General features: G+C 34.0%; 3 protein-coding genes across 3 annotated transcripts; 1 reads left to right on the forward strand and 2 right to left on the reverse strand.

Annotated features, from left to right (window-relative positions):
* Nucleotides 1-6962: 6962 nt before the first annotated feature.
* On the forward strand, nucleotides 6963-9385 carry DSM5745_09856 (5'-methylthioadenosine/S-adenosylhomocysteine nucleosidase family protein; the record flags this gene model as incomplete). The annotated part of the gene is made up of 2 exons (XM_026751872.1): nucleotides 6963-7378; nucleotides 7456-9385. 2 exons carry the CDS (start codon nucleotides 6963-6965, stop codon nucleotides 9383-9385), a joined length of 2346 nt encoding a protein of 781 aa, XP_026599604.1.
* Nucleotides 9386-9475: 90 nt separating this feature from the next.
* On the reverse strand, nucleotides 9476-10312 carry DSM5745_09857 (uncharacterized protein; the record flags this gene model as incomplete). Its single annotated transcript, XM_026751873.1, has 2 exons — nucleotides 9476-10150; nucleotides 10202-10312. 2 exons carry the CDS (start codon nucleotides 10310-10312, stop codon nucleotides 9476-9478), a joined length of 786 nt encoding a protein of 261 aa, XP_026599605.1.
* Nucleotides 10313-10560: 248 nt separating this feature from the next.
* On the reverse strand, nucleotides 10561-10983 carry DSM5745_09858 (uncharacterized protein; the record flags this gene model as incomplete). Its single annotated transcript, XM_026751874.1, has 1 exon — nucleotides 10561-10983. The coding sequence occupies one exon, from the start codon at nucleotides 10981-10983 to the stop codon at nucleotides 10561-10563; it is 423 nt and encodes a 140-aa protein (XP_026599606.1).
* Nucleotides 10984-11293: the final 310 nt, after the last annotated feature.

Consider the following 11293-nt stretch of genomic DNA (forward strand, 5'->3'; position numbering starts at 1 on the left):
CAACATCTCCGGCGCCAAGACAACAAAATACATCCATTGTTAAATAGAAGAAGCTACTGCACTTTTGAACGCCGACAGGGACTTGCGTTTCCTCCTGTCCTGTAGTGAGCCAGTCCCTATTTCCAGAGTAGGGTTAAGTCCAAGCTTCCCTGAGCTTCATTACGCGCCCGCAGACTTGACGAGCACGCAAAAGCTGACATGGCTGTGACGATCAGGTGGTCGATGACATCTTGGCTCGGTGGTCGTGCACAAAACCTCCTAGGTATTAGAGATAGCTGATTTTTAAATCATTGGGTACCTGAGAGAGCGCGCGTAGGAATCTGCAGAATACCTCGTATGATGCACTGCGTGAAAATATATATAACCGCCTCCATCAGACACACATAACATAGATCTTGATATATTTTCCAAGATCTCTGCTACGATTCCCATCTCCTCTTCTGAATTACCCTTCACAGAACGATGTTTTTGACAGCGACGTCGCTGCCACGTAGGTATGTCTCCGGCACCGCTGGCTTCTGGATTCCTCCTCGTCGATACAACCGCAATCAAGGTACTACCGATCCATTGACGAACACTGCCGAGTAACACCATGTCTTGACTATTACGAGTTTGTAAATATAAGCAGACTCCGGCCTCCAAAAACTAAATGATCACGGTTCTTGTCTCGCATGATCAATGCAGAATATGAGTTAGTTTTCCGTAAAATACGCCCAGTTTACATACCCAGGTATGCCTCCTCAGCTTCCCCATCTGCGCGAGCAGAACGACAGTCCCTGCCTTACTTGTTCTCTTGCATTTTGTTGTCGTCTGTCATCGAAGGGGCGGACGACTGTCCTGGCCTTCGAAGGCACATACAATACTTAGGCAAACTCATTCCTGCTTTGTGATCTCTTTTCATGCGATGAGGGGATAGCTCGCTCGAGGAAGGACAGAAGCAAGCAATATAGAAAAAGGAGCATTCCGACCAAGGGTTTTCGACGATTTGTTTGATTGCCGGGTTGAGATTACCTATTATGGTCACGACGGCTGGTGGGCCCAGCGGCAAAAATAAAAATATGACAAGACAGGGATTCGAACCCTGGCATCTTTCGATATGGCAAATCTGGATGTGTCCAGACAAGATTTGTATGCTCTTGAGTGCCACGCCTTAAACCGCTCGGCCATCTTGCCCTGTGATTGGAATGTTTATTGTAACTTTAATCTTATGATAAACATTTGTCTAAGATAGAAGCCACTCAACGCTACTACCCACAATCTTTTTAATTCGAAACTATAAGGCCCTTTGTATACCGTACTAACTAGTAAAGCTATTAATTAAATATTATAAAAAAAAATAAAAAAAAGCAAGTTATTTATTAAAAGCTAGAGCTACCTAGGGGTTTATATAAATATTTTAAGCCTTTAAAAACTTATTAATAACCTAATTTTTTTTATTAAAATAATAAAATATTAAATATTTTACTTTTTTATACTAACGTGGTATATAAAGGTATTAATAAATAAAAACTTTATTAAAATAAAAAATTTTTATTTTTAGTTAATACACCCCCTTAATACCTACTAAATACTAAAAATAAGGCTAAAAATATTTACTAAACTAAGTATTTTAATAAATTTATAATATTACTATTTAGTAAGTAGCTTAGTAAGGCTATTTATAATTATTTAATTTATAAAAATTTATTTAAATTTAAAATTTTTATATTAAACTTTTTATTAAAACTATAAGTTATAAATATTAATATATTAAAATTTTAATTAATATTAAATATTAAAGCTAGTAAAAATATTAATAATTTATTTATTATTATATTAAACTAAAAAATAGTATTAAAAATTAAATTATATTAAATTAAAAATTTAATACTACTAGTAAGTTACTTTAAAAGCCTTAAATAAAGCTAGTAATTTTACTTTAATTATTAAAGTTATAATTAAATATTATTTTATAGCTTTTTATTTAATTAAATTATTATATAACTTATAAATATAGTCTATATTAAAAAAGTAATTAAATTAATTAATAAAGGCTATATTAAAGTAGGCCTTATAAAAATTATATACCTTTAAAATAAGCTTATTTTTAAAGCTATTTAAACCAGAGTATTTAAGGGCTATAAAGCATGTATTATAAAAATAAAAAATAAGTTAATTTATTATATATTAATAATAATTTATTAAATTAACTAAATATTTTAATAATTAATTAATAATATAAAAAATATTTAAATAGGTAAGCATGCTTATATATTTAATTAAGCTAACTTTAAACCTTATTTTTTTAATTTATTAAGGTGTAGCAGTACTAAAGTTTAAATAAAGCTTATTAAAAAAAAGGTGTTTTTAAAAGTTAAACTATTATGTTTAAGTAAAATTAGTTTATAATTACTTTAATATAAAAGTTTTAATATAACTAAACCTTATACTTTTTTTTATTTTAAATAATTTAAATTTTTAAAAATTATTTTATTTTATTAAAATACTAAAGCTTATACTTTGCTACTAGTTTTTTTTTAAATATAGTTATAGTAGCTTGGCCTTTTTTAGTAAAAAGGTTTATAATAATAATATTATTTATATAAATAATAAAAATTATAAACTTATTAATATAAAGGCACTTTTTTTTAGGAATTATAATAAATTTAAATTTTTATAGTATTATAATTAAATTAAGTTATTAAAAATATAAAAACTTTTAAAAGCTATAAATAGCCTTAAGGGCCTTTAGTAATTTATTTTATTACTTATAATTATTTAAAAAGTAAAAATATATTACTTTTTTAAGGGTAGTATTAAAAAACATGTTAATAATATTTTTTTAATTAAAATTAAGGTTAAAAGTAGTTATAAGTACTATAAGAGCTTTAAAAACCCTTATTAAAGTAATTATTACTTAATTTTTTTAAAAATTTTAGTTTTAAATTTTTATATATATAAATTTAGGCTTTAGCCTTAATAAAATAACTATTAATATTAAGTTTATAAATAAATACTTATAGTAAAAAAATTAGCTTATTTATTCCTGCCTTTTATTTATTTACTACTTTTTATATTTTTATTTTATAAAAAGCTTTTAGTTTAAGATTTATAGCCTTTAAAAATTTATTATAAAGTAAATAATTTTTAAAATTGCTTTAGTACTTAAAAAAAAAATTATTTTAATAAAGGTATTTTTTTGCAAGGTTTTAATAAAAAGTAAAAAAAATAAATTAAATATAATTAAAATTATTTAAATTATTTAAGGAAGCTTTATTTAAGTTTAAATTATATATATAATTATTAATATTATATTATTTAAGTTTACGCCTGAATATTTTAAAAAAAAAGTTAAAGTTATTAAAATTTTACCTTTTAAGCGCGCTAAGCTTAAGGGCTAAAAAAAAAGCTAGGCATGCTTATTTATTTTTTTTAAGTAATTACTTACTAGCTAGATTAATAAAAAAATATTAAAATACTTAAAAGTATAAAATTTATTACTAAGGATTTTTTAAATAGGCCTTTAAAGCTATTTATAAGACTAAGTTTTATATAAGCCTTTTATAATAATAAGGTTTAAAAGTTATTTTAAAAGTTAGCAAGTATAAAAACCTACTTAGCTAATTAAAGGCTATTTTTTTATTAGTAATATTTTTAATTTTACTAGTAGTATTTTAAGCCTTATTTTTTACTTTATATTTATTACTATTATTAATACCTTTTTTTTTTAAAATTTTTACTACCCGTGGCCTATTCTTGTTTAAAATACCTTTATTTTTTTTTATTTAAAAAATTTACTAAAGTTAAGGTTTAGGTTAATTTCCTTGGTTTTATAATTTTAAAAGGGAATATTAAAAACTTAGGCTGGTGGCTTTAGTAATTTAATTTTAATATTAATAATAAAAATGGAATTTTTTTAATTATATAATTTAAATTTATTAAAAATAATATTTTTACAGGCATAAACAACCTATTTTTTAGGGAACTAAATTTACTAAATATTTAAAGTAATATAGCCTAGTAAGTATTTTAATAAAGCCTTTAGTTTTATTTTATAAAAACTTTTTTTTAGGCTTGTTTTACCTAGGTAAAATAATTTAGTGTTTTAATGCTAAAAATATAGGGTTTTTTATTAGTAAGTATTTTTTATAATATTTTTTAATTTAATGGCTTAATAAAAATTTAATTACTAATATAAGCTATAGCCTTTATAACCTAAGGCTATATATTAAAAAGGATTTTTTTATAAAAAATTATTATTTTTACTTTTTTAATTAATATACCACTAGAGTGCTTAGCTATACTATTTTAAAAAAAAGTATAAAAAGTAAATTAATTTTAAAGTATACCTTATAATATAATAAAGTTAAAAATATTATTATTAAGTATAGGCTTATAATTATTAAAAAAGACTTTTAAAATAATATTAAACTAGGTTTAAATAAGCTTAGTATATTACTTAATAATATTTTTATACTTACTTGTTTTTTAGTAAATATAGGCCTAGTAAAACTTAGTATTTTTATTATAAAAATAAATTACTTACTTTTTTTATTTATTACTTTTTTTATAAAAATTAGGTTAAAGTAAACTTAATTAAATAATATAATAATAGGATTTTTAGGCCTTTTAAATATTTATTAAGGGGCTTATTTATATTTATAAGTATTATATTATTAAGGCAGTTAAAAACTAGTAATTTAAACTTTTTTAATTATAATAAATAAATATTAAAATACCTTATTATTAATATAGCCTAGGCGCTAGTAAAAAGCTTTAAAATTTTTTTTAATATAAATTTTTTAAATTAAGGTTTTAATCTTTTATTAGGTTAAGGTATTAGCCTTTTTTTAAGGCTTTAAGTTTTTTTTAAACTTAATTATTTAAAGGCTAAATAAATAATTTTTAAGATAAAATACTAGTTTACTATTTTTGGTAATTAAGGTATTAAAATTTTAAAAATATTTAGCCTTTTTAAAAGGCCTAGCTACTAAAATATTAATATAAAAGTTAAATATAAAGGCCACTTTACTAAAAATAAAAGGTATTATTTTATTATTTAAAGCCTTAAAATAAAAAAGTACTAATCCCATGCCTTAAATAATAATAATTATATTTTTTACTTAAATATTACCTTTTTTTAATTAATTAAAAAAGGTAAAATAATTAAAATTATTATAAATATAAATAAAGGCACTAGTATTAAAAATAAAGGTATTTTAAAATATTAAATTATTTTAAATACTTATAATAAGTATATAATTATAATATTTTTTTTATTATAGCTTAAGTAATTAAAAAAGCTTTTTAAGCTTTTTTTTTTAACTTTTTTTTATTTTTAAAAATTTATTTATTTTTAGCCCTTACCTTTTAAAGTTTTTTATTATATTTATTATTTTTATTAAAAGCTTTATTAATTTTTTTATTTATATTTTTTTTAGGTTTATACCATGGCTTCCTGCGTGATTATATAAAGTATTAATATTATTTTATTATTTAAAAATAACTATATAAATAAAAAAGCTTGTTATTAATAAGTACTATTTTAAAAAAAATATTTAACTTTTTATTAAAAGTTATAAAGGCCACTGCTTTAGCAAAGTTTTTAAAAAAGCTATTAATTATAAAAAAATATTATTAATATTTAAATATAAACTAAAAATAAAAAATTAAATTAATACCTTTTTAATTTAATTAATTAGTATTTTATTTTATATAAAAGTTTAAATACTTACTAATTATTTATAAAAAGGTTATATTAACTATTTTATTTTTTAATTTAGGTTAATTAAGGTATTTAATTTTTTAATAAGTATTTTTATAATTTTAAAGCTAATTATTAATTTTACTTTATTAAATTAAAGTATTTAAAACCATAAAATAATTATTAAATACTTTTAATTTAATTTTAAAATTAGTTAAAGTAAACTATTATTTTAATTTAATTAAAATTTTTATAATAAGTTTATTTTTAATAAGTTATTAAATAAAAATAATAATAGTTTTTTAAATAACTTTATTTATTTTTTAAACTTTAATATAATAATACTTAATATTAAGCTAGTATTTATTATATATTTTAAAAGCTTTTTTAATTATATTTTTAGGAGGTAACTTAGGAAAAAAATTTTTTTTTTTTTTTAAAAAATATTTAGGTTAAAAAATTCCTAAACTTTTATTATTTAAATAAAATAAAAAATTTAATTATATTAAGCTAGCTAGTTATTTTTAAACTTAAAAAAAATTTTTATACTTATAATATTATTAATAAAGGTTATAATAACTTTTAAGTTAAATATAAAAGTTAAAAATTAATTAATATTTATTTTAATTTAATAAAAAAAATAATTAATTATAAAAAGGCTTGGTATAACTTTAAGGTATATATTTAAAAATATAAATAACTTTAAAATATTTAAAAAAGGTAAAAATTTAATAAGCTAAATTATTAAATTAATATTTAGGCTTATAATTATAAGGCCCTTTATATATTATATTAATTAATAAAGCTATTAATTAAATATTATAAAAAAAAATAAAAAAAATAAGCTATTTATTAAAAGCTAAAGCTACCTAGGGGTTTATATAAATATTTTAAGCTTTTAAAAACTTATTAATAGCCTAATTCCTTTACTAAAATAGTAAGGCATTAAGCACCTTACTTTTCTATACTAACGCGGCATGTAAAGGCGTTAATAAATAAGAACTCCACCAAAATAAGAGATCTCCACCTTTGGCTGACAGAAACTCTCATCGGTGCTATATATGCATGGCATGGCCATCCGACTTAATAACAATGTTATTTTTCTCCGCAGGAGACGAGCAACAAGTGAAGAGCAAATCGACGTGACTGTCCGCCCATCTATCGCCGCTTAAAACGTCCTCTGGCAATCCTGGTGGCCGAACTCAAGGACAATGCGCTCATCAAGCAATCGGTCTCGTCCAACAAGCCAAGGGCATCGTTCCAGAACCTTGCCAGGGCTATGAACAACGCGCTGCGCGATGAATTGGTGAAGGCCAAATACGATGAGATGATGGAGAAGGAGACTCAGACCGGGGGCTTCCGATTCCCTTTCCTCCAGGCCTGGCCCAGGAAAAACGCCGCCACATGCACATGGGCCGATTCCCCTTATCCAACTCTTGGAATGACGCATGAGCTCTTAGGGAGCCAACTGCGGAGCAAAGTGCGTGTAGTCGACTTCTTGAGTCCAGACCGTCGGGCCATAGATCATTTGCTGAAAGCCGTGAAGGATTGGAATCAGTTCGTCGACCAGATCTATGATGGCATGGTCGATGCATTCGAGGACGATCCAGAAAACGTCACTCAACATCAATTGTTTATCATTACCAAGTCGGCGTTCTGCGGGGAGACCAGCATCCGACACCTCGCGCGCACTTTGTACGATGTTCTCCACGCCAATTGGCCCTGTCTCGATGAGCACGAACATACCGGACGACTAGGACACTGCGTTGAAGCAAAGTTCCGTCTCGACCCCGACTGGACGGAGAGTGCACCGAACAAAGTCTGGGGACGTTGTTGGCCACTGTGAAGCCCACGTACGCTGCAAAAAGGGTCCTGGGAGTGATCCTCACCCGGTCTGTCCTGCACCTCCTCGACGGCCCCTGGATTCTCCAGTCCTTCGCAATTGACGACATTTCGCTCTTCTGTCGCTTGGAGAACGAGCGTCCGTATCCGTTATTCAACAGGCTCATGGTCTCAACTAAATTTGAAACTGGACCTCCTTCTCCAACAAGAAAGCGCAGCGAGTACAGCGTCCATCCGTTCCCGACCATCCTTGCCCTAGCGATCGTTCTCATGGAGGTTGAGCCCGGAGATGACCTTGCCGAACTCTACGCGCAACCAAGATATGCGACCCTCCGAAGGCGCCAATTTGAATTAGCCAGACATCTGCTGCGTGGATGCCAGATGCGTTTCCACGAGTCCGGACTGCTGCGAGCCGTCAGATTTTGCATTGACTGGAACGCTTTTCTGCAGTTTGCTAATATTAATATCGATCTCTTATTTAACAAACAAGCCTTTGTTAATGCCTTTTACTCGAACGCCGTCAGGCCGCTAGAAGAGGATCTTATTCACGGTGCGAAGTGGACATGGGACGAGGCCAAGTGGCTCCGACGGGAGAAGTTTGATGAAGAGGGCGTCTGCAAGATCATCAACAAGCTAGGTTCCGAGGACCTTGATCGGAGCTATCATCACGGACGAGGCTTAGAACATGTCCAAAAGTCAACTTTCTCTGCTCTGGAGATAATCTCCGAGACAAACGACCTTGAGCAAGCAGTTCAATGGACTCCTATCGGTGCCTGTTCATTCTCTCCAGAACAGCCAAACATGCCCCAGCCCTCCCTAACACGACATGCTTCACTAGCTTCTGGTATTGTATCGTTCAGCTCGGCCTCAAACGTCCCAGAAAAGACCGAATTCGAGGTGGCTATAATCTGCGCCCTGCCTCTCGAGGCTACCGCTGTTTTGTCCACTTTCAAAGATGTATGGGATGACGACCCGTGCCTTTGGGGAAGAGACGCAACTGACCCGATCTCCTACATCCTGGGTGCCATTGCAGGACGCAACGTTGTTCTTGCTCATCAGCCACGAATGGGCAAAGTTGCCTCAGCCACTCTAGCTGCGTACTGCGCCAGCAGTTTCACCAACGTGAAGCTCGCCCTTGTCGTTGGCGTCTGCGGTGCAGCCCCATTCAAAAAGAACGGAAAGGAAGTCCTTTTTGGGGACGTGCTCATAAGCGATGGGGTAGTGCAATGTGATTTTGGACGACAGTTCTCAGACGGCTTCAAGCGGAAGATCGACGTCCAGCATTCACTCGGTCGGCCTAATGCACGCATTTCATCGGCTCTGGCAAAATTGGAGACAAAAGTGCATCGCAGTAGGCTGGAGGCCCAGATCACTGCCCACCTTGAGACAGATGACGAACCAACGCCGTATCCACGCGAGGACGAGGACAAATTGTATGCTTCGAACTATCAACATAAGCATCAGCACGCGGGGGATTGCAGTCTATGCGCCAGATGGAGTTGGAATACCGGTTCGCTTTGCAGCAATTCTCGAGAGGCCACCTGTGAAGACCTCGGCTGCGACAGTGCGCGGCTCGTCCAGCGTTGCAGGCGAAACAAGCAGAATAAGCCCAAGACACATATTGGGCTCTTTGCTTCCGGTGATAGTGTGGTCAAGTCTGCCATTCATCGGGATGCGATCAGCAAGGACACGAACGTTATTGCCTTTGAAATGGAGGGCGCTGGGGTGTGGGATGCCATCCCGTGTGGGATTATCAAGGGGGTATGCGACTACGCCGATAGCCATAAGAACAAACTGTGGCAGGAGTACGCTGCGGCCACTGCGGCTGCTTGTGCTAAGGCTTTTGTACGACAGTGGTGAAGTGTACTTTACCTGCAATATACGAGTTGATCGTGTCAAGCTGAAGTATATGTGAATTTCGTCGGGATCTACCCATTGCTAGTATCTATATTAGTCCTGCTTTTGCCGCTTCTTCTCTGGTTGCTCGCCTTCTGGGGTCTCCGTCTCTGCCTCCTTCTTTCCGTCTGCTTGCTCATCCTCTCCTTCTTCTTCATCTTCGTCCTCATCGCCCTGCCCGTCCCCATTGTCTTCATCACCTTCAGCTTCTTCGTCCTCTTCATCTTCTTCTACCTTTCCATCGCCCTCCTCTTGATATTCCTCATCTTCTTCCTCCATATCCTCATCCTCCTGCTGCTCATCATCACCATCCTTCCTATTCTTGTCTTCCTTCTTTCCATCTACCCCCTCTTCACCCTTCTTACTCCCCTTCTTCCCCTTCCCCTTAGCACCCTTATCGTCACCCTTCTTCTCCCCCTCCTTACTGACCTCCCCCCTCTTCCTCTTCGCCTCGCCCGTATTGCCGACGAATTGCTTCCCCTCCTTCGATCCCTTCTTCTTCTTCTCCTCCGTCGCCTCCTTCTCACTCTCGCTCAGCTTCTCCCACGCCTTCTTCGGCAGATATCGCTTCCGCGTCCCATCATCCTGCTTCGCGGTCCCAGACCCCTCTTTCGTTTGCCACTCCTCATCACCCCAATTGTCGAGGCTCTTTTGCTCTGGCCTCTTCTCGTCCTTGGATGTTGTGTAGTCGCCCCCGCGCGCTTTGTACTCGGAGGCTGTCATTTGGGCCTGTACACGTTAGCTAACGGTTCCCGAGGAGGGGGAGCAAATGTAGGTGACCTTTCGCGCAGACCATTGCCCTGGTTTCCCGCCCTTATCGCCCTCCTGGACTTCCTCTTTGACTTGCTCTCGGAGTTCGGGGTCGGTATAGTTCTTCGGGTTCTGTGGCATTTTGGTGGTATGGGATATAAATCAATGATCGACAAGCTGGCTGAATTAGACTTCCCAGTCTTCAGCAGGGGCACGAAGTAATTTATAAAATGTGCTCACTCGATCGCAATTAGATCGAGACAAAAGTGCTTCTATTCCTGTCATGATGACGCTCTACAGAGTCAGGCATGACATCACACGCCCGCAACCAACCCATCACCAACTCTAACCCTAACCTTGTAACTCCATCCCATCCCAACTGAACACATCTAAATCCTCCTCATCAACCCCTCAACCAACCCCCCAATCCTCTCCGAAACCACCGAGCCCCGTGGAATATCATGCCCACCCCCATGATCAAACTCAACCCTATCGACACAAAACTCCGCCAACTGCACCCCCGCCGGCCACCGCGGATCCTTCGCCCCATAAACATGCACAGTCGGTATCTCGATCCTCGCCCAGGTCGGGAAAGCCGTGAAATCCAAGCCATAGACATCGTCCCGCGGTGGCCGCGTCCCGGGGTCGTGGATTAAACTCTTCGAGGAGACATTCCCGTCCCATAGCCCAACGCCCCGCTGTATAAGCGAGATATCTGACGCAAACGTTGACAGGGACGTCGCAGTATTCTGGAGCAATGCGCCCGTCGCTCTGTTTATCTCTTCTGCGTCCGAACTGATGGGGAGACCCATGTCGGATAGTGCATAGAGCGGGATCCCGCCGCAGATGAAGATCGCGCCTTTGAAGGGCACCCCATCCACCACCCCCTCCCCATTCCGGCTCCCGCGCTCTTTATCGTGCGCGTGGTACAGCAGCATACTCGCGATCAGCGAGCAGCCCTGCGAGAACCCCATCACGGCATCGTACGGCCCGTGCTTGGTGATGTATTCGAGGATATAGCGGTGCGCGTCGCGGAGCCCGGACGGCGTGGGCTCGCGGTACCAGGTGTATGTTGGGGAGTCCGGGTAGATGGCTTTTATCCCGGGGGCTGGGGGCGAGGGG

The sequence above is a fragment of the Aspergillus mulundensis genome (assembly GCF_003369625.1).
Source record: "Aspergillus mulundensis strain DSM 5745 chromosome Unknown scaffold_13, whole genome shotgun sequence".
NCBI lineage: Eukaryota > Fungi > Ascomycota > Eurotiomycetes > Eurotiales > Aspergillaceae > Aspergillus > Aspergillus mulundensis.